The 22,977-nt window shown below is 40.1% G+C and overlaps 1 protein-coding gene across 3 annotated transcripts in view; it reads right to left on the bottom strand.

Moving 5' to 3' along the window:
* LOC145451026 (serine/threonine-protein kinase MRCK alpha-like) overlaps positions 1-8,928 on the bottom strand; it is a 41,244-nt gene extending 32,316 nt beyond the window's left edge. For 2 of the 3 annotated variants that reach the window (XM_080329511.1, XM_080329513.1), the window contains exons 1-6: positions 8,759-8,927; positions 7,432-7,553; positions 6,876-7,012; positions 5,951-6,042; positions 4,634-4,813; positions 1,700-1,848 (exon numbers count right to left, since the gene is read on the bottom strand). In XM_080329511.1, coding sequence (XP_080185637.1) covers positions 1,700-1,848; positions 4,634-4,813; positions 5,951-6,042; positions 6,876-7,012; positions 7,432-7,529 — 656 coding nt within the window. In that variant the 5' untranslated portion in view covers positions 7,530-7,553; positions 8,759-8,927. Of the gene's footprint in view, positions 1-1,699; positions 1,849-4,633; positions 4,814-5,950; positions 6,043-6,875; positions 7,013-7,431; positions 7,554-8,758 lie in introns of all 3 variants that reach the window. The other variant, XM_080329512.1, reaches the window with a different exon arrangement.
* Between the last annotated feature and the right edge of the window lie 14,049 nt (positions 8,929-22,977).

Raw genomic sequence — 22,977 nt, 5'->3', positions numbered from 1 at the left:
CGAATGTGTGATACAGCGGTATGTGTGCAACTGTACATTAGGGTTGTCCAGAATTTGGAAAATCTTACAAATCCTCCGTTGTAATGTCTTATTCTATAGATTATTGATAAAAAACGACAGTGAGCCTGAAAGAAGCTCGCAGGAAGGCCGTTAAGATTTCGTGCGAAGCGTTTGAAAGTAGCAGCCGAAGAATGGGCGTGCCATCGACCATAGAACGGCGAGAAGACTAGCAATCACGAAACCACGGCTCTTGATTGGCTAATCAGCTATGCTTCAATGACCACGGCAGCAGCAGCTTGCTGTGTAGGTGATCAAGGAGTCTGCTACCGGCGGCAGTTCTGAAAGCGCATTTAATGTAGGTTGACAGATAATGATTTAGGATTGATTCAGGGTATGTTGAGGTACGAAATACATGATGAAGAAACAACAGCTGCTTCACAAAAACGTCTAAAGCCTGACCGCTTTATTGTGAAGGGAACCGCCGTAGCCTATATGCCTTGTTTTCAACGAGAGAAAGCATAGGCGCTTATGCAAGTAGAGACGGATTCCTAGTTTCAGAAAGAATATATCATTATTGAATACAAATTTAAACTTAACAATCACACTATAATTTGTGTGATCTTATTGGGCTCAGGTTGTGGTACATAGTTGAAGTTTTGAAAGCTCTAAGGATCGGCAGAATCAGCGGGTTATGCTTGGCACTTGTCAGATGCTCGCATCAAAATGTATTCACTTGCAAGTGTTGTCAAAGTACTTGATGATGACGCAGAAAAGAGGTGTAAAAGTAAGCACATACTATTAATCGGTAGGAACAGACAATGCTGCATAATGCATAGCATCCAACATAGTTTGTACATCATATCAAGCATAGTCTGTGCTTGCATTTAAACCTCGTTTCTGCGGCATCATTAGGGATGTTGCAAACACTTACAAGTGAATTCAATTTGCTGTTAACATCTGATAAGTGCCAAGCCTGATCGTCTGATTCAGCCGATCCCTAGAGCAGTCAAAACTTCAATTATGTACTACAACCTGAGCCCAATAAGATTACACAAATTATAGTGTCATTGTTAAGCTTTATCTTTGTATTCAATAATGATATAGCCTTTCTGAAACTAGGAATCCGTCGCTATTTGCATAAGCGCCTATGATTTCCGTCGTTAAAAACAAGGCAAATAGGCTACGGCGGTTTTCTTCACAATAAAGCGGTCATGCTTTAGACGTTTTTGTGAAGCAGCTGTTGTTTCTTCATCATGTATTTCGTACCGCAACATATCCTGAATCAATCCTAAATCATTATCTGTCAACCTACATACAATGCGCATTCAGAATCCCCGCCGGTAGCAGACTCCTTGATCACCTACACAGCAAGCTGCTGCTGTCGTGGTCATTGAAGCATAGCCGATTAGCCAATCAAGAGCCGTGGTTTCGTGATTGCTTGTCTTCTCGCCGTTCTATGGTCGGTGGCACGCCCATTCTTCGGCAGCTACTTTCAAACGCTTTGCACGAAATCTTAACGGCCTTCTTGTGAGCTTATTTCAGGCTCAGTGTCGTTTTTTATCAATAATCTATAGAATAAGACATTACAACGGAGGATTCGTAAGATTTTCCAAATTATGGACAACCCTACTGTACATGTAGACGTGATACATGCTTTCACAAATACAACACGTTAAATAAACTCTCGGGTAAAACATACCTGTGTACATATTTGAGTTTGTGTATAGAATCGATTGCAACGACCATTTCCGCAATGTAAAATCTCGCCATATCCTCTGGAAGACCGTCCTCGAACTTGCTCAAGAGCGTCAGCAGATCGCCACCCACATAGTAATCCATGACAAAATACTGTTGAAATGACGAGGTGGTGATAAAATGCACATAGCTACTGATACACTGCTACTTCTCATGAATGATGTATTTCAAAAATTGTAGAGTTATAATTCCAATGACATTAAAATGAAGCGTCCAACGTTGTAGAATGCATCGGAATAGAAACACTTTGATCTCGGAATGTGAGAAAACAAAGCCCAATTTCATTGCATGATATTTGAGAAAACTTGGTCAACATATGCTGTAGAGTTGATAGTGCCTATTCCATTCGTGCGTTCATCAATGTCACTTTACATAACATTGTTAATTATACACCACTACTCGTTTGTCATAATGTCACTGTCATATTGATGAATGGATGTACAAACAAGTAAAAAATGAAATGGAAATTATCACACTAGGTGGGCTGCTTAGTGTACTACGTACCATGATTAGCGGGAATACACTAACGCCAAATTTTGATCTTTTCTTGAAAACGTCGTGAAGATGATTATGGACTTATTCCAGCGTAGGGCTAGACACTGCATCATATGTAACAACACAACACATTATTTAAGATCAGACATTGCAACTCACAGAATTATATCAAGGTTATACGGCTGTAACATCCCTTAGCGATAAAATATCAATCACTCTATTGCTCGAGAACAATAAATCAAATTGTACCTTCACATAATTTTCACTACCAACAGAGATTCTAATAAAAAAGGGTGGCGTCTAATAATGCCGAATTTGCGCGAGTAGGACCTACAGACTACAGAGCATCGCAAATGCGACACTGATAACTGGAGAGCGATCGTGGATGTATCTACGGTAGGACTTAATGCAGGGCCGGCCAACCCGTGGCCCGCGGGCCACATGTGGCCCGCGAGAAGGTTTTGAGTGGCCCGCGAGGTCATTTCCGAAATTTCTAATATCATGAAAAATGGATTGCACAGATTGTGAACTTGCACGGCTAACCAAAAATTTGTTTAGTCTGGCCGCAACACTTGAGATGTGATGACTAAAATATCAGTTCCGACGCATTGACAGATCCATCAGCCATTCACATATTGTTATATCTTCGTACACTACAATAAAGCAGAATAATTTGCGGTAGATTTATCAAAGGTAAAAGTTTTCTACAAGATTGGCGCAACATGTTGTCACTCGATTTCTTGTTTTCATTATTGTTGCCCTTTTGTGAAAATGGAAGAACACCTAATGTATCAGATTGAATCTAACTATATTCGCGATTACGAGACAAAGTGTCGTTCAACATATGCGACATTGCGTTTGCGCTCGCAGTAAGACCATCGACTATGAAACCTAGGCACGAAATGATTGACGCATGTTGGTCGCATCTTTCGATATCGATATGTCCAAGCGCCAAATAGCCCAGTCCTCGAAAAATTGGCCCAGCGATATACAGCAGGCCCACAATATATTCAAATGACAATATTATTGACCTATGAACTTCAAAAAATTTTCGCGCTTCGCGCGGCTGGTGGCCCGCGCAATAATTCGTCAATCGAATGTGGCCCGTTGGCTGAAAAGGTTGGCCAGCCCTGACTTAATGCATAGCCTTCAAATCAATGTCACCTCCAAATGCAGAACGAGTCTATTCAATCAATAGTACCTAGTTGGATTGAATTTCTTCATCCAATATCATTCCTAAAGCAACTCCAGGTTAGTGATTTAGCTCAACACCCAGAATTGCCCCTTTGAAGCACGTTTTGAAAATTACAGAGCCTAAATTTTGCAGGCTACCGACCGAATCCTTAAAAAACGTCAAACACCACCAAAATGTCATCCGCCACCGGAAAAATGCCATCAGCCAACAGAAAAAACAGGCCATCAATCACATAGAAAAATGCCACTCATTTTCACACGGTTGAGAAATCCAGCTTTGGAACAAAGATCGGATGAAGGTGAAGAAAAATATTATTCTCAATTATCAGAGGATCGCAACCGTATGCCTTGTTAGCATTTGCAGTACAAGCTATCTAGAAGCTACTGTTATCATTTGGTCCTCTTTTCGAACTACAGCACTTGGATTTTAGATGAAAGATATCGGCGGGCATAGCATCACTGAAGGAAATTGCTTGACCCCACAGGCTTGAATTGAGTCAACAAAATAGACGACTGATGTCATTTCCTTAAAATGCTTCATAAATATGTTTGAACGGATAACACTGTACGCTCAAACCTACTGATATCAACAAGTAATGGATTGGCTTTCCCATCTTAAAGTAATTTTCAACTTGTGTCAAGAACAATGAAAAATGTTCACAGCATTACTCGGGCATTGTTAAGTCGATACAGAGATGTATCTGACAGACAGTCCAAGTCTATCGTGTAAAAGGTGTCGTGGTGTGCATAACTTGTTTCGAGTAAATTTATCTAAATTCTGATGACATTATTTCTGGTTATATCTACACAATCGAAAACATGTACCGAATTATAGGCCAATTGCATCCCATAGGCTAGTTACTAGTTAGTATTCTTCTGCAAAAACCTTATGTCAGTTAGTCAGTATATTACTAAAACATTACACAAATGGAAGCAAAGTGACAAGACAACGACTTTGTGGAGTACAAAGCGGCTTCTCCTCCATTCAAGGCAGGATAAATACATAATTTTGCACTATACACAGGCTTCAACCAGTATCCAAGGTCAATTTTGCGATATCTGCAGACACTCAGAAAATGTATGAAGAAAGCATACATCAAAATACAGAATGGGCAGATCTGATTATGACGCAAGAGGCTGTATGTTTTGGCCAAGTGTTGAAAAACAATAGGCAAAGGTGACTACTCACCAAGTTGCTGTCGTCTTGAAAGGCATAATGGAGCTTTGTGATCCAATTAGTGTCACCATGAACTAAAACGTCCCTTTCTTCTTTGAAGCAAGCGGTTCCTGCACGCTTTAGCATTTCCCATTTGTTCAATATTTTCATCGCGTAAACGTCATCCGTATGCCGCATTTTCACTACAGCCACCTGGTGAGATTACGAAACAGCGTTGACAATGTGAAAAAATACTGTCCTCTGTCGATATCATCCTGTGCTTAATGATCAGACACCATCAAGTCCAAGCATGTTAATGTTATGGTGTTTCCCAAGGTTTATAAAGGGAATTCACAAAAATTTACAACAATCATGACCTAGCCAGTGCAATACAATGTACCACTGGCCATCTGTTCAAGACCGTTCAAGATAGAGAACCCACCGACCCATTGAAACCAAGGGTACCGCACAAGTTTCTTAATCCAGCCACGAAGAGAATGGCTTGTTTGGTGCTACAGGAAGTGTGCTGAGTGTAATACTGTAATAAGCATCAGCGCATCACATAACATGCATAAGTGTATACGAATCCAGTACAGAATGATAGTAATATTTCAAGCACTTTCCTAGTACATATAGAGAAGGGCAATCTACCCAACTGATCATTTGAGTCAGAATAACGCATGATAAATAGGGTTGAGCTTCGACGGAAAAGACGCTATAATTTGATGCATAGATTTTATCAACAATCATGTCCAGATCAGAGCAATGAGCATAATTGTTTACCAACAAAAATACTAAACCCAGCGACTCCAGTCACTCGATAGGCTATAAAGTACGCGGATCCAAAAAGATTCAGACATCAAAAATTTTACGCTAGATCGAAAAAACGAATCAGCCAATACAGAAAAACATCCAATTTATGGCACAGACTCAAAATTGTCATTTGGAACACCGCACTCCATGAAAACCACGGAGAACCACCGAAATGAATTATTACACCAGGGAAGTCCCAATGACACACACACAGTGCCTTGAAATTATATATTCTTGCCCCGATTGAGTTAAAATATTATTGAATATCAGATACGATTCAAACAGCAATGTTTGTCATCAATACAGGAGTAAGTTTGCATAATTTGGCTCTGATGCCCAATAATCATTTTGTACGGAATTATCAGATTCATTAACAATAAACCAGAGCCTAGTGGCAACAAGCAAATAGAGAAGAAGAAATGTGAAATCAACACAGATACATAATACTGGCCCACACATGCATTCGTTGGTGGTAGGAATTGATGAACCCACACAACATCACGATTACCAGGTTGAATCATTGTAAAAGAAAGTTACCTCTCCGAAAGCTCCTCGGCCAATTACTTTTAAAAAATCAAAGTCTTCTTTGTGCAACCTCATTTCCTTTATTCTCGTTGTGAATGGTTTTGCTTCAAGGAAACGTTACAATACGTTAGTTACAAAGCTCCCACTATTGTTACCAATAGCATACTTATGGATATTTAATGATGGTAGATAAGTGTACCTCTCGAAGTTTCTAAATAATCTTTGTGTACACTGCATATTTATATACAATCACAGGTCAGGCAGAGCTTTACAATAGCAACAATATACCTTTGCTAAACAAAATACTACACTATCAACAGCAAGGGAACAAGGGATTGGTATGTCTGGCCTTCCACTGTGATGGTAGTGGGAAATATCACGTTGCCTGTAACCCCACAGACGTTGATCAACAAAATGATTTTGTTGGACAGTCATGGTTTCTTTTTCAAGAAAAATCTTGTCTATCAACAGTTACATCTGAATTTGGACTATTTCTAGTTCATGAAACGGTTATTTTGAACATCAAATTCAAACTTAAATCAGTTCTAATACTATGCGCAATTGTCTGCATCTGCCGAGTGGTCAATAGCACAGATCGAGCTCAAAATCACACCGAACATGCCTCATGAATCTAGTTAAGGCTACTAGAGGCTCAACTATGCCTGAAAATGGAAGCAGTCAGTTTTCTCAACATAACATAAAGTACCGTATGACACTGTACTCAACATAGAACAATCAAAACAACCTTCGAGTAGGCAGAATGATGTAAAGAAGGGTTTACAGCCCACAAGTGGAATATTTAGTCAATGACAACTCTCAACAAATGCCAAGATCACAAGAATGCAACAAGAGCCAAATTTTTAACAATGGCTAGTGCATGTCTATAGTAACAGGGGACAAATATAGCTTAGTAAGTGACAAATAATATACAACATACCCCATTCCATAAAGTCTTTCACACTTTTTTCCCTTCTAAGCGTCGAGTTTCCACACTCATCATATAGAACAATGAGAATATCAAGCAGGGTTTCAACACTCATCCATTCCGGACTCCACGGGCCATTTGTAATAAATCTGCAAGAAAAATCACAAGGTGTTATGCTCATACTTGTTGTTATTGGGAACCTGGGAAAAGTCTTTGAGTCACTCGATATTGTATTAGGCATTATTGTTTCATCGAGCATTCTGTTATGGCAAAGTTGTAGCACATTAAAGTTTCATCATGCTAGATACGCGATTGATCAGTTCACAATGAAATGAGGATTAACATCTTTCGTTATGTCATGAGCAAGGAACAAAAATATTGTCAAAGGTCATATCATTCCAGCTGTGAAATGATGACATCATCAATATCGTCAAAGAATGATTATATTGAGGAAAAGCATTCATATTTATATACAAAATTATTAATTGTTTAAATCAAATTATGTTGCAAAAGGCGCATTACGAAAAAATGATAAATTGGCCAGATACTTGACCAAATGAGTCCATACTTTTCTAACATCTTCAGTCTGGAGTTTGCAGGGTCATCAGACGAGCTCGACTGGTTGGCGTCTTCATTTTTATCGGCTCTTTTTCTGGCCAAGCTCATGATTTTTTGCCGAGGAGTCCACTGCTAAAATATTGATGTTGGAGAGATCAAAATTGCACTGAACATCAACATCAACATAAATATATATCTTCACACAATGGAAACAGTGTGGCCTATGAACATTTTTTAACAAATACGGAAAATCAAAGTTTTTGTACAGTTTTCATTTTCTTTCAACCATATCTTGGCCATGGTCTTGTTCGTCTCCGAAACAGACTAACATTCACCAAGGTCAAGCTGTGCGGTATAGGCTATGAACAGCACACTATGGATTCTATATCTGCATCTGGATTTAACGAAGTGGTTCTCGACATTTTTAGCTGCATGCCTCCATTGGCATAATGTTCAACCCTCAATTCCCCCACACGAGCATAGATAACAACCAAGTCATATTGAGGAACTTAAAGTAGTGAACGTTACAATGGATAACGAAAGTGTGTAGAATGTGTTTGCTCAATAAAGTCGGGGACAATCCAAAGCAGGTAGTCAGTTTGTACAATGTACAACCAACTATAAAATGCACTATTTCTACTATTTGCAACATACGATACCATGCATATTTTCAATCTGTGTGGAAAAAAAAATCACAACAAAAGTATACTGGTAGGATGGATATTTCGATTTCATTGCGACTTTTCTTGTTACAAATTCTTGTTGAGAATAAGTACACAATGGATCTGCTAAGAACATTTTACAAAAACAAACAAGCATTTGCAGAAGTTACAAAAGAGCGATAAGTGTAAATTAGGTAAAACGGATCGAAGCGTAACCTACTGTTGAATTATAAGAAGCGAAATTTATTAACCTAGCGAATGAGTTTTTGGGATTAGAATTCGTAGTTCAAAAATCTGGGATTCAATTCAAACAATATTCAATTTTCTTAATATTCCCACCCTGAAGTCACAAAATTCTCCCTCTGGGGATAATTACTCCCCAGTTGGGAACCACTGGTACCGTATCCATAATGGGTGGTATATATATAGGCTATATATACTATGAACGTACCGACATCGCATCATCTCAGGGAAAATGAATTGCCAATCAGGGAAAATGAATTGCCAATCAGGGAAAATGAATTGCCAAGTCGAAAGTATTAAAATTTTAGCAAGCGATATAACATTATAGCATATTCAATGATTTGTTTGTCTGTAATATTGATGAATCACCATCTTCAGTTTCTAGTCTAACCACTGTCAAACAATATCAGTCAATTAAAATAGTAAACTTACCTATGTTTCGAACAGTTTATAGACAGTATGTCCCCTTCGGACTGTAATTCCACAAATGTCAACTCCGATTAATATCAATATTCATATTTACAAAAACATGGAGATTTGGGACCTCTGCAGGGATAATATAATCTGCTGCAAACAAACAAGGTGTATGTATGGTGTTTCAGACATGTATGCATGGTATCATCAAAGCTTCAAGCTGAGTGACGATGTATAATGAATACATTAAGATTATTCACACTTTATATTATATTATACTGTGCAAAATTTCTTAATTTATATTTGATTCGAAATGAGTAGCAAGGTTGGAACACTCAGCAAGCAGTTGCTTGATGGAAACTGGGCCCGGCGGAGTACTACAGTTTGAGAAGAGTGATAACCAAGGATTTATTCTATAACGGCCAAGGAAAACAAAAATATAAGCTCAAGATACTTGCTTAAGATGGTTATACCAATAGACGTCCAAGTAACTTGAAATGCTGTTATCTGCGTTAACCATATCTGGCATTACTATATGTAACACCAGTGTTATTCCACTAGAGTAGCAGCATTCAAAATTGGAGAGTTCATTTTCAGCACAAATTCCAAGACTCTCGACATTCTCATGCACATAGGCTACTGTACATAATCTTTCTTTAAAAAACAAGACAGCGTATTGGCAGATTCAAAATCAGTATTTCATGGGTTCGAACCCTATCTGGGTCACGTTTACTCGATAACGATTCTTTCGCATGTTAACTAATAATTATCAAGGCATCACAATGATACAGATAAAATAAACCGTATCTTTCCTTTCTCTGTCAATTTTTTCAATTCATAATCCACTACTGGATTCGAGCTCCCTTCGTTATGACACAATTTTTATGCTATCTGCAATATGCTCAAGCACAGTGTTGATGGCTTGACGCACTAGGCACTACGCAAACACTCAGTAACTCAAGCCGACATGCAGCTTTCAAATTCGTTCTACACATAGTCTGGCCCTATTTTCTTCATGTTACTCGAAAAGTCGCTATAAATCGTTTCCGGATAATCGACGGAGCAGTGAAAATCAGTAGCAACAATTCAACAATAATTGTTGGCAAGGGCCAAGGGTGAATTATTTTAAAATGAGAAACACACACCGTAAATATGCATAAAAGCGCCCAGAGTCAAAAATAATGACGTAAAATCCGCAAAAATAACTATTGCAATATATTATTTCATGTTATCTGACCTAAATAACCTTCACTGTATAGGTATATTCCTTTCCAATCCAACCTGGATCTTATGGTACCGTTTCACCAGAAAACATCAAAGCGCCTGAAGCTGAACAGCAACGCCTGTCAGATCAGCTGGGGTATGGCGCCTGTTAGTGATGACATTACTCTCAAGCGTAACTTGGCATTGTGGGAAATCATTTGGTATCCTAAAGATACATCTTTAATTTATCAGGAACTTATTCAAGGCTGTATAATAGCATGCTGTACGCATATTCTCCGTTTATATCTTAATTATCCAGCAGCACCTGCTCAATATATAGCAACACTGTTTGTAGCATGAAAATAACTTGCGTGGTTGTTGTATTCACTGAGCTATATAAACCCAGCATTTTATTCACGAACTCTCGGTGGCAACATTAACATGATAATGCATGGCCCATGTTTTAGTAAGCCATGGGTAATGTAACATATCTGCAGTGGTGGAGAGAGGGAGAGAAAGAGAGAGAGGGGAGCGAGAGAGACATAGAGAGGAGAGAGAGTGCTGATCTCACCGAGATGCTTTGACGACGGAGATCGCGATGACCCCTTTTTTTGTAAGGTTACCGAGTCTGCACCAATAACATTCTTTTCTCCTCCATGCTACCCCGGAATTGTGAGGTACCTGGCGCGGAAACCGCAAACCGCAAATGCTACCGCTACGCTATCTCGTTGCATTCTGGTTGGATTAAACCACCTCGAAAACATACATGGAAATGCGCCCAGTAGCCATTTCCTATTTCTCATAAAGTCGAATCCTGGTCAATTTAAGTCATGTTATAGAAACGACAACGAGTCAAGCCAAGTCATTCCAGAAATGTGACTCGAGTTTGCATGGTCTATATTGGAACAGTCTAGCTAGACCGAAGAATGTAGAAGTCCTTCTACATTCTTAGGTCCAGACCAACCATGCAGCATGCTCTGCTCCCGTTGTGACAGGAGCTAATGATTTGATTTGAATAAAACAAGCGGGCGAAACTAAACAAAAGACTGACAACGACAATTTTACCGATGGACTGATTCTAGGTATAGATAGATCGCATCATATTTACCCATATATTTGTACGACTTATAATATAATTTAACAGTAATAGTAGGCTACGTCGCTGTGGAATCAAGGTAGCTTATGTATTTTTTTCACATCTTGAGAAATTAACTTTATGTGACGTATTCATTCTCTCAAGGCGATATCTTGGCCTGGTTATAACAAGCAGTGGCGTAGTAGCATATTATAGCCTATTATGCTGGCGCTCGTTTAAATAGTATCATGTTCAAGCAGCCTTTTCAATAAAAATAATTGCATATAATTGGCAGCGTCTACGAAGTTCTGTATTGCTTTAGAACAGGGGTGTCAAACATACGGCCCGCCAGTTGATTTCATCCGGCCAGAGAAGCCATTCTGAGTAGAGTGGAAAAAGCATGAATTATCCAGCACATTTCTAACGAGTATAGGAAATACTTCCTTCAAACAATCACCCAAGGCAGCAAATGTCGAGCATGTTGATAGGCAACTTATGACCATCCGACAATGGCGTATTGTAGTTTCACTCTACTCATACGATCAGAAACAAGCGACATTGACACCCCATTCCGAGCAGGCGAAAGTTGCGCAATGAATCTCTTGTTTTGTGGAAGAAATTACCGAAGAGTAGTTATTAGCAGAGGCGAAAACGCTAGTGCAAAACCGTTATATGCAGGTTAAATGATGAATATTTTAGTTACACAGAGATATATTTCAAATATTCGTGATCGCATTGTTGTACCATTTCTGACTGAAAAGTTTCCGGCCTTCAGAGACACCCGCCCGATTACGTGATATCCTGATGAACCAAATCCCACGTTTACGGTTATTATCTCTTGTATTCTTCACGACTAAAATAGAGGGAGCATTGAAATATGCCCCACCAATCAAGGATAATCCGAGAATTATCATCGAAAAACTCAAATACCTCCGCTTCTACTAGTTGGAATTGATTCATATCTGTTTTGCATCGTCTTTGAAGACAGCTCAACAATTTCATGGGGGTTACAGAAAATTTGAAATTTTTTTATTTAATTTTACCTAATAAATTAAAAATTTTAATTGGATCTGCGGAGCCTTATACTTGTTAGAATTGAACCAAATTTGATGTGCAGCGTTTTTCAAGGTAACCTGACAATTTATTCACTGGCATCACTGGCTGGCATCATAGTGTCCTATATGGTGTCGACACAAGCAAATCTCACGGCTCAGTGAAATTGATTCACGTCACAATTTCCATTTGGCTACAGGCAATTTGACGGTCATTTTTGACCGGCTTGCCGAGCATTAAATTTGATGAACCGGGTATATCAATCGAAAGCTGACGCTGTACTGCTTGTGAAAATATAAAATTTATTCCGCTCATGGCCCTGAAACCCCCACAAGCAGCCCCAAATTATTCATTGTTGAGGAGATTGGCAGTGTGACGCAACAATGCTGTCTGCCGAAATGAGAGAGTACCTCAAGAGCACATCTTACCAGCCTTTCCTTGACTTGTAAGGTTAGAACTGAGTCCACAGAATGTATTAGTGCCCTACCAATTTTCGCGCATTATCCTTCAACTTATAGAGATATTTAGGCTACGTATAAATACTCTACATTGGATATGTCAGATTATTATGATATCGATTGCCTTAGCCCGCTATTTGCGTAAGGCTCCAGAGACACGTCGTGCTGTTGATAGGCCTACTTTCTGTAGGCTCTTCGCTAAAAGCGTGCACACCTTACCAGCCTTTCATTGACTTGTAAGGTTAGAACTGGGTCCACAGAATGTATTAGGGCCCTACCAATTTTCGCGCATTATCCTTCAACTTATAGAGATATTTAGGCTACGTCTAAATACTCTACATTAGATATGTCAGATTATTACGATATCGATTGCCTTAGCCCGCTTGTCGCGTAAGGCTCCAGAGACACGTCGTGCTGTTGATAGGCCTACTTTCTATAGGCGCTTCGCTAAAAGCGAGCACACATTACCAGCCTTTCCTTGACTTGTAAGGGTAGAACTGGGTCCACAGAATGTATTAGGGTCCTACCAATTTTAGCGCATTATCCTTCAACTTACGGAGATATTTAGGCTATACGTCTAAGTAGTTTACATTGCATATGCCAGATTATTATGATATCGATTGGCTTAGTCCAGTGGTTCCCAACCTTTTTCGACTCATCGCCCCCTTTTCAAGCTCAACGCCGATCATCGCCCCCCAAATTTTGTGAAGCGTAAAATCGGTATACAAACTGTAATCCCCGGCGGGTTGACTAAAAAAAAAAAAAAAAAAGGTCAACTTTGCCGTTTGATGTCGAATTTTACACTTTTGCAACTGAATTTTCGTGGGATGACTAAAAAAAAAGGTCATTACTCCGACTTGACTCCAATATCGCCGTTTTAACGCGTCATCGCCTCCCTATCGCCCCCTTCGCTATTTTCGCCCCCCCGTCGCCCCCTTTGTCCATTTTCGCCCCCCTATCGCCCCCTTCGTCATTTTCGCCCCCCTGGACCGCCAAATCGCCCCCTGGGGGGCGATATCGCCCACGTTGGGAACCACTGGCTTAGTCCGCTTGTTGTGTAGGACTCCAGAGACGCGTCGCGCTGTTGATACTATCTATAGTCGCATTGGTCAAGTGTGAGCAGTGAGCAGTGAGCACACATTACCAGCCTTTCCTTGACCTGTAACGGTAGGACTTGGTCCGCCAATGCAGCAGGAAAAATGTTGATTAAAAGTTTACAGCAGGGGTGTCGAAATAAAATAGGATCGCGGTCCGGATTCAATCCATTATTAGATAGTGTAGCCGCCGTACGGCCCTAAGGTGTCGCTGTGGCTCCTTCACACTCCCGCCCAGCAAGGAAGTGGACTCAGTGTCATTGTTACCTCACAGCGGTAACTAGGTCTGACGTATCGTGGTGCAATTCACTGTTTAGTGCAAAGTGCACGTGCGTTAGTGGTTGGATCGTTTTGGCATTAGTTCAGTTATTAGAATAGGAATAGTTAGGTTTATTGCATCGCTAGAATAGGGCTGGTTTAGGTCAATTCATTCATTGTCTCACTGTTTTGGTATCTTGTTACAGTCAAAGTAAATCTATAAATATAATAAACTAAAAAACCCGGAAGACACATTGTCAAGTAAGATCCTTTGTGTTTGATTAGCTTAGGACGTATTTGCCAATGCTTATTGTATTTCATTTTTAATAGAAAACACGCACCAACAAAGCGAGTCTTTTTCTCTGTGCCGAAAGGGAATATAAGCAGCCAGATATTTCAATCCATCCTGTGGCGCGATCTGCGGGTTGCGGCTACAGATAGCTTGCGGGCCGGGCCAGTCAAAATATTCCAAAATGTTACCACCAAATCCTTACCTTCGTTTTTCACTGGAATGCTCTATTACCAAGCCTAGGCCTACATAGCGCTTGTCAGGAATATAGGAATTTTAACCGAACGGTGACGTTCACGTTGGAATTTGGTTTATCATTATTCAATCACCATTCGAATTTCTCCGAATGCCAGAGACCTTTTGGGCACACTTATAATAAATAAATAAAGAGTTGGTCACCGTAAATACTATTTCATTGATAATCCAAGAATTCCAAATGGATCCACTACAAAAATCATATACTGCGCCTTAAAATAGGCAGTTTATTTCATGTCTTGATGCCTGTGGCAGCTCAACACGGTGGAAACATTTTGACCGCGTTCAGCGCACGTAACTTATGTAGGTGGTACGCCAGCACTGCATAAAACCTCGAAATAGTACGTGGGTGGGAAAAGGTTGCGAACCACTGCTAACCACTGTAAAATATCAAACGCTGTTGCGATCAAAGTGGTTTCACTGCTTCGGAACAGCCCCTTACATCTGTCATTTTCCACGGCTAATTCCGATTCCCGTATGGATCGTAACAAATTAGCTCGTGATTAGTCATCTCTCCGTGCTGTGTACACTACAATGCTGTGTGAATCCTCGTTTTGCCTCCCCTGGCTGCCAGCCTCCCCTGGTGCAGAGCCAAAACCGTCAAGTGGCTGTTACGCCACTGGTTATAACTTTGAAACAATATGACAAACACAAACAATCGAACATGGTATGAAAATTATACAAAAACTCGATTTTCTATTAATTTGAAAAATGGATCCCCAAATTTGAAGAAATGTAAGTAAGCTACTTTTATTACACCATGACGATTAATGCGTTATTATTATACGCGGTACGAGATGGCCTATAGAACATTTAAAATTGTATGAATGTCGTCAGAGGGCGTGAATGTATTTAAAAACAAAAATGGTAGAGAAAGAGAGAGTAATTATGTATCGTTGCATTATTCTTACAAATGAACCCTTTAACTCTAAATATTCATATTTGGAAGAGAGTATATTTCATCCGTTTCCTATTCCCTAATAGCAGGCCTGGCCTACATCATTTGCTGTTTTTTCGTAGTGTAGGCCTACCTAGCTACTTCCAGTTATATAGGCTACTTAGCAGGGGAGTTAGTGTTGACATTTCAAAGCTTTCAGCTTCAGAAGAAATCAGAAAGTGCATGCGTTCTTTTTTTTTTGTAATCAGAGTGTGGCGACTACGATGGTCATTTACACCAGGCCGATATTCCTGATCTCCTGACTAGTAGCACGACCCATTGCACGACTTGTGTAAGACACGCCGCTTAACATGGTAATGGAGAGTTGAGGATGCATGCCTTATACAACATGCCATATATGTGGCGTGGGAGTGGTGAAGTCATTGCACACCACGCTGATCTTACGGCGTCTTTGCAGATCAAGCCCAAAGAAAACCCAGGTCGAGGACGAAGAAAAACGGCAAGGAAAAGCGTTGAAAGAATGACGATTGAAAGATCGAAGACTGTCACATCGGGCATTAGGCGTTAGGCCTTGGCAGTAGGCAGTAGTAGAAATCTGAAAAAAGGACACTTTTTAAAAATTTTCAGACTTGCAATACTGGAGTAAAATCGTGAACGGTAAATTTTTTCCGACTATGAGGTCGGTTGACTAAATAAAAAAAGGTCATCTTTCCAGCTCAAATCCCGAATTATAGGCTTTCTATGATATTTCCGTAGGTTGGCAAAAAAAAAGGTCATTTTTCTGGCCCAAGTCCCGAAAAACCCGTCGTTCCGTTGCTTTGCCGCTGATTTCCTACATTTCAGTCCAATTTCCACGTACATTTAACCAAATTCTCAAAAAAGAGGACGAATCCTCTTAAAAGAGGACATATGGTAACCCTAGTGTTAAATAGACAGTAAGTTACTTGGCCATTATTCGACATCCTCCAATGTGCTCATTACATCGTGTCTTGTGTATCGCATTTTATAATGTGTGTCTTGGGCGGTTATAAAAGGTAAAAACCGGGCACATCCGCGCCGTCGTTTGTATCTGTACGACGGCTTCACAAATACTCGTACCATCTGAGGGGTATGTGTTGCTTCAATTGTTGCATATAATCAGGAAATCATTTCCCTGGTAAGGTAAGGTGATATAGATAATTTTCGTACCACAGACGGATCCCCTAGCGGCGTAGCGGTTCGGAATGCAGACTTGGTCGTTTCGACACCCTTCTATCTGTTCATTAGATCGTATTGTATCTTGTGTGTCATATGGGCGGATGAAAATAATAAGACCCTTTATTACTATGATTATAATTAGTACTTACCCGTGTACACAGCAGACATGGGGTGATTACTTCGTGAATGTAATCGATTGCGATTACGATTACTTCTGAATGACGCGATTACGATTACGATTACGATTACAGCAAAATCAGCAAGTAGTCGATTACGATTACGATTACATTGGAAAAGTAATCACGATTACTCACGATTACAGTTATTTTGCATCTTAAAAGTTATATTGGAAGACAATATATGGATTGCGCTGAAAGGCCTAATGAGATAACAATTACCTTTCTTTAAAGAATGATGCGACATTTGTTTGTTACGTCATAAAGTACCCATTGCCCATTTTATTGAGGACGATTTATCGCACCCAGCGATTTGCCTTCTTGCTAGGTCCACAACTGCCGCACCCAAAATTTCCTAATATGGTGGGGAGCGAGCTCGAAGGGCTCAAAAGTATTTCGTAAACCAACACAAATAATGAACTATTTTCGAGAGATTTCATGAGCTTGAAAATTGTCTACGAGCATCGCGATTCAAATGTCTCTATATAGCTTGATTTTGAAATACATACGTCTCCTTTTCAAGAAAAAAAGCATGCATAATTTATAGTAACAGGCATTTAGGTGTCAGTCAATACCGCGCCACGACACACCAAAAGACATGCAGTTTCGGCCAACATGCGAATCCGCGAAGTGTGCTACTAATGAAAGACATTGGCTGAAACTTGAGGTATAGGCTACTATGTGTCCATTGTCAATAGCCGCGCTGGGTGGGCGTGACTAATAGTCCGGTCCTTCCAATTTGAGCCCACAATGCAAATACCACCCTAGCACCCACAGAGCATTAAATACATGGCAATTTGTGTGTGCGTCTCATGCAAGTATTTCTTTTAGTCGGCTACGTTTGGGCCACTACAATATCTTTTTATTATATAACAGACCGGAGGTCACGAATTAACAACATGCCCTAATGTAATTATTACAATATACCAGATGTGATAATTATGAATTACGTGCCCCCAGCTCTTCAAGTAAATCTGACCATGGGGGGCGGAGAGAGGATTAAAAATGAATAGTAATATAATGCAATTACCAATATTATTGACGAAATTAAATCTTCAACTTGAAAATTTACTACCCAATGGGCGCCCAAGACCAACGTTTAGAGTGGGGGACGATTTGCTGTTTTGGCCCTGATTCTAGCTACAAGCCACGCTAACACTGTGTACAAGCGGATGGCTATGGCGGCAGGTCCAAATGTTGAGTTGTGAAATAACGATTGGCGCCCGTTTCAAGTAGAATCATATGAGAATAAGAGAAAGTAAACACAAAATTCTGCCTCCAACTTAATACAGATAATGTAATGCAAGCGGCCATCACGAGAAACGACTCGCTTATCAGCAGCTGTTGATTTTTAATGCTTCCTCGTGGAAATCGTAATGTTTTATTTTACTTGTAGGCCTACGAAATTTCAAACCTTTGTCCGGTGTACGTTCGTACTACATCGGCCTACTGCTCGCCAAGCAGCTACGGCCAAACTGCCTTTAACTAAGCGTAACCAAACATCAATACAAAAGTTACTATTTTAAACTAGGCAGAGTGGTGATTAATTATCCTACTGCGAGGTAGTGGCGTCTGGAATGTATTGAGAACCTGATATACAGCATGGGGAGTGCTCTTGCAATCACACTAATGTACATCGAATATCTATTCACTATGTGTGGATGGAATATATTGATAACCTGATATAGGGGAGATGTGGTACCGATGGATCACTGGGACCGAAAATACTTTGAAAATTCTCCATGATAATTCCATGATTACACTCTGTGAACTTGTCTACAATTGCATGCTGGCAAAATCTTTCCTCACATACAAAAAAATTCGACGTGCGCGAGCTATGGGGTCTCTCACAAATGATTTTTGTTTTGGGGGGTGTAAACTAAATTTAGATCGACATATACATTTTTCTTTGTAACCTTCAACACGAACAAACCAGCAATCATTTTTATTGTGAAGTGTAGGGCTTAAATCAGGCTATATAATAGCACCTATTATTTTTTTCAGTACTTTCCTTGAGTGGACTTTTTTCGATTCATGTATAAAATTCGTAGGGTGGGGACCGATGATACAATAGCCAAATCAAGCAAAATAATCAAGCATACTAATCATGAAACAAATGAAACATGCCTACGTACAGAAAATCTTTATGTAATAATTGCATATGATGTTGTATCGCTATAACGAGGTATTTGGAAGTCACACTGTCGATTTTCGGGCAATATGTATGTACCCTCAAATTTATAAGTCTGAGCCTAAATCGAAACGTGATTTTATGACAACATTTGAGTTAATATTTATTCTATTTTTTGACAGTTGCGACCTAACATTCTTCTTTGGCTTGCTGTAGCTTAGATTATAATACTGAGCAAGAAAAGTAGTCACATTTGAGTTTTTTAGGGTATATGTGTCATAGGTCCCGGGGTCGTGTGCCATTGGACCCACCGGGTGGGGACCGATGACACGTTCGAGCAACAAATTTTGAACGTCCATAAATATTTTTTGAAAAGACGGATATTCATGTATATGTGCGCGATAGGTAGAGCTTGTATCAAAGTGCTGAGCCAGCAAAAGATTTGCTGTTTTCGGCTGAACATTTCGGGGCCAGTGATCATTTTCCAATTTTTGATCCATCGGTACCACATCTCCCCTACAGCACGGTGAGTGTTCTTACAATCACACTAATGTACATCGAATATCTATTCACTATGTGTGGATAGCTGGATACTTCTTACTTACGTAATGACGAGCAAAGCTAATATAGGCCACTTCTCACGTAATAAGGAGCAGTGGCATTTGAAAATCTGACGTTTGTGCTATCACTAACTGGTATAATCCTTGTTGACGAATGTTCACTATTGTTCAGTTTATGTCATTGTCCTGTACAAAAAAGTAATCGTTCAAACACAAAGTAATCGATTAAATATGGGAAGTAGTCGATTACGATTACGATTACTTCCGATTTTTTTCGAATGTAATCGATTGCGATTACGATTACTTGAAAATGCTGTAATCGTCGTAATCGATTACGATTACTAATCGCGATTACCCCATGTCTGGTACACAGGGTACTTACCCGTGTACACAGGGTGAAGTCTGCACTGTGCTCTATCTCTGAGCACTGGCGTAGCCAGGGGGGCGAAAGGGGCGGTCGCCCCCCCCCCCAAATTTGTTGAAAACTTCAGTAAAATCAATAGATATTAGAGCATTTTGGGGCAAATGTATGCAACCTAAAATTTTTCTTCGCGCTTAGCGCGATTTAGTGACCGTTCATGTCTTGATTTTGTTATCAGTATCACGAAAAAAATTTATTCCGCAAATACCCATTATTGAATTTAGCTGCATTCTCAATTATGAGAATACAACAGTACCAGTAGATACACTAGAGTAGCCCGAGGTCGTTGGGTTGATTGAGTCTGTAGGAGTGTCAGTTCAGTATGGGGGATGGGGACTGTTAGCTCCGGCAACTTGAATTCCGGGACACACGAAGATATATAAAGTATGCTACATGCTACTCCGCAAAGTGCGCTCCCAAAATGATTGACCACCATAAAACCGACCCATGTATTCCGAAGCCTTCGATATAGATTTTCGGGTGCTTAAATGGCTGGCGCCGAATGATCCTGTCCCTGCAATCAGACGCCTCCAACATAAACGCAACTGGCACAGGAAAATATCACCACTTCCCGTTAAAAATTGCTAATTTGAAATTGAACGAGTCTGATCAAAGGTGTTTTTTAATTTGGTCTGGTATGTATCAGCGATTTCAATCTTTAAAGTAGCGTCAATCTCTACCAGAGGTTACGAACAAACCGTGCTTCAACGAAGTAATAAGAATGGACACCACTTGCTCATATAGACGTACCAATATTATTGATCAAATTCTTTCATTTATTCAAAAAAAATTCCGCTCCGCGCGACTAGGGCCGAAATTCACACTGACTGTTCATCACTTTATGTCAGCGATTTGGGCTCATCCATGCAACGACCGCCTAATAAGCTAGCTGTAGTTGGCAACTGGAAGCTTCCATAGGGTATGTGTGTGTGTGCGTCTAAGAATCGTATGTATAAAGGGTAGTGATGAAATTGCCTATGGCAGGATGTACGGTTCTGCGAGATGTTCCCACGGGAGAGCTCCCCTAAAGTCATAATCCCCCACCCCAAACAAAATAAAAATAAATTGTTTTTCTGGCTACGACTAGGGTTCTGGTTTAAATCAGGTTTTTTTCGTTGATTTTTGATTTTAATTTCACCATCTTGATTTTAATGATTTTTTTCAAATTTTCTGACGAGATGCGTGAATGTGGTTTATTATCGGACAATCATGTGCGTTTTGTATAAACCGGACGTAGTATTTCGTCACCGGCACCGTTATGGTTCAGCTATTTGACAGACAGGCGGGAAAAGAGCGGTTATCAATCAATATGTTAGTTTTATTGCTGTGGATTCTTAGTTGTCTACGACATGCTGCTGCTATTTCCGTGGCACTCGTGCGATACCGAAAAGGAAGCGCAATCCGGAGTCTCTATCGAAAGATTCCCTCATCTCTGATGCCTAAGCGTTGCAAAAATCAGTTTGTAGTAATTGCGGGCTGGAGCGATGGGCCAACTGGCTGTGGGATGTGAACACACTACACAAGTGAGATACTATAGAAATTAAACATGGAACGGCAACGACCGATTTTGCAGCTTCGTTCCGCTTCGCTGAGGCTGGAGTGGAGAATTGTTTTGCGTAAGCGACTGTAGGATTTCTGGCAATCCAAAAGCTATCTTCCCGAGCGCAGAAATTATTGAATCTGGTCTTGATCGAAAGCTACTGTTGCACCGATTACGAAAATGCAAATTTAAATATTGATCAGGCACTGATCCACCTCGAATCTGTCCTCCAAGTCTGAAATATCGGCATTGTTCAGAACACTCGGGTAACCGCAACACAATGGCCATAACAATGACCCGTTGCAACTCTCCGATTGTTCGAACAATGCCGATATTTCAGATTGGAGGACGGATTCTAGGTGGATCAGTACCTGATCGTTATTTTAATTTACATTTTCGGAATCGGTGCAACAGTAGCTTTCGATCAAGACCAGATTCAATAATTTTTGCGCTCGGGAAGATAGCTTTTGGATTGCCAGAAATCCTACAGTCGCTTACGCAAAACAATTCTCCACTCCAGTCTCGGCGAAGCGGAACGAAGCTGCAAAATCGGTCGTTGCCGTTCCATGTTTAATTTCTATAGAGATACCATGTCAATATGTGTGATTCATATTTATGTAGCTGCTTTAATACTGGTTGTGGATTGAAATAGAAACGAACCTGTGTGTACTGTAAACAGGAACGCATACCGTAAAACACCATGTCCCTAGATTTATCAGAACACGCGCATGACGTTCGGTGAAAATCTCACCCTTGACTCATCCCCTCAAGCTCGATGCTGAGCAATCAAAGGCCATAACTTTTGCCATTGGCAAACATCTATTGGGCAATCCCGCTTGTATATGTTAACCAAAAATATGGTAGCTCGTAAGATTGCCATTTACGTTTAATTTTTACTTAAGTACAAGTTGCGATTTTTGATATGTGTCAAAACTACTTCAAGTAGAAGTAGATAATGATGGCCGAAAAAGTACTCAAGTACGTATAGTTTTTGGCAAGGGATCACATACCTTTAACAGTGTGGTGAATCTTCGCAACGCAAAATGACAAATGACACTAAAAAGAGAGGTGTAATTTTCGGAAATATATTCAGTCACCGTGATGCAAATCGTCTTTCGCCTATGACTAGGGATGGTGTGAACCTCTGAAAGGTTCAGGTTCGTGTGAACGTGAACCTTTTTGAAAGGTTCTGTGTGAACACGAACGTGAACCTCATGACGTCACGTGACGTCATATTGGTAATTTCAACCCCATATTTCAATTAGGGGATTGCCTATATTAATCTACTGTACACGATACCGAGCGACAACTCGGGGCCACATAATAGCTCAGTACTTAAGTACATATTGACGTTTGAAACGCCGCCAAATGTATCAACTGGGGCAATCAAATGATATAATAATCCCATAAAATCAGTATCTTGCGTCGCTTTGCCAACAATTTCGACCTGATCGGACAATGTGTTCGGCGTCTGAGTATTGCCACATGGATATTGAGCAGAGTGTAAAATGGGTTTTTATACTTGCTACCGATTAACAAGTTATACAGCAGTATAGCCAACACCCCAGTCGCACGGATTTGGTTTTTATGATACAGTATACATATGTGGTCAAGATTGACCCCGTACGC

Source organism: Botryllus schlosseri, chromosome 11 (genome assembly GCF_051294905.1).
Source record: "Botryllus schlosseri isolate E-star chromosome 11, Bs_hap1, whole genome shotgun sequence".
Classification (NCBI taxonomy): Eukaryota; Metazoa; Chordata; class Ascidiacea; order Stolidobranchia; family Styelidae; genus Botryllus; species Botryllus schlosseri.
The sequence above is the reverse complement of the archived record's forward strand: the minus strand, read 5'-3'. Positions and strand labels throughout refer to the sequence as shown.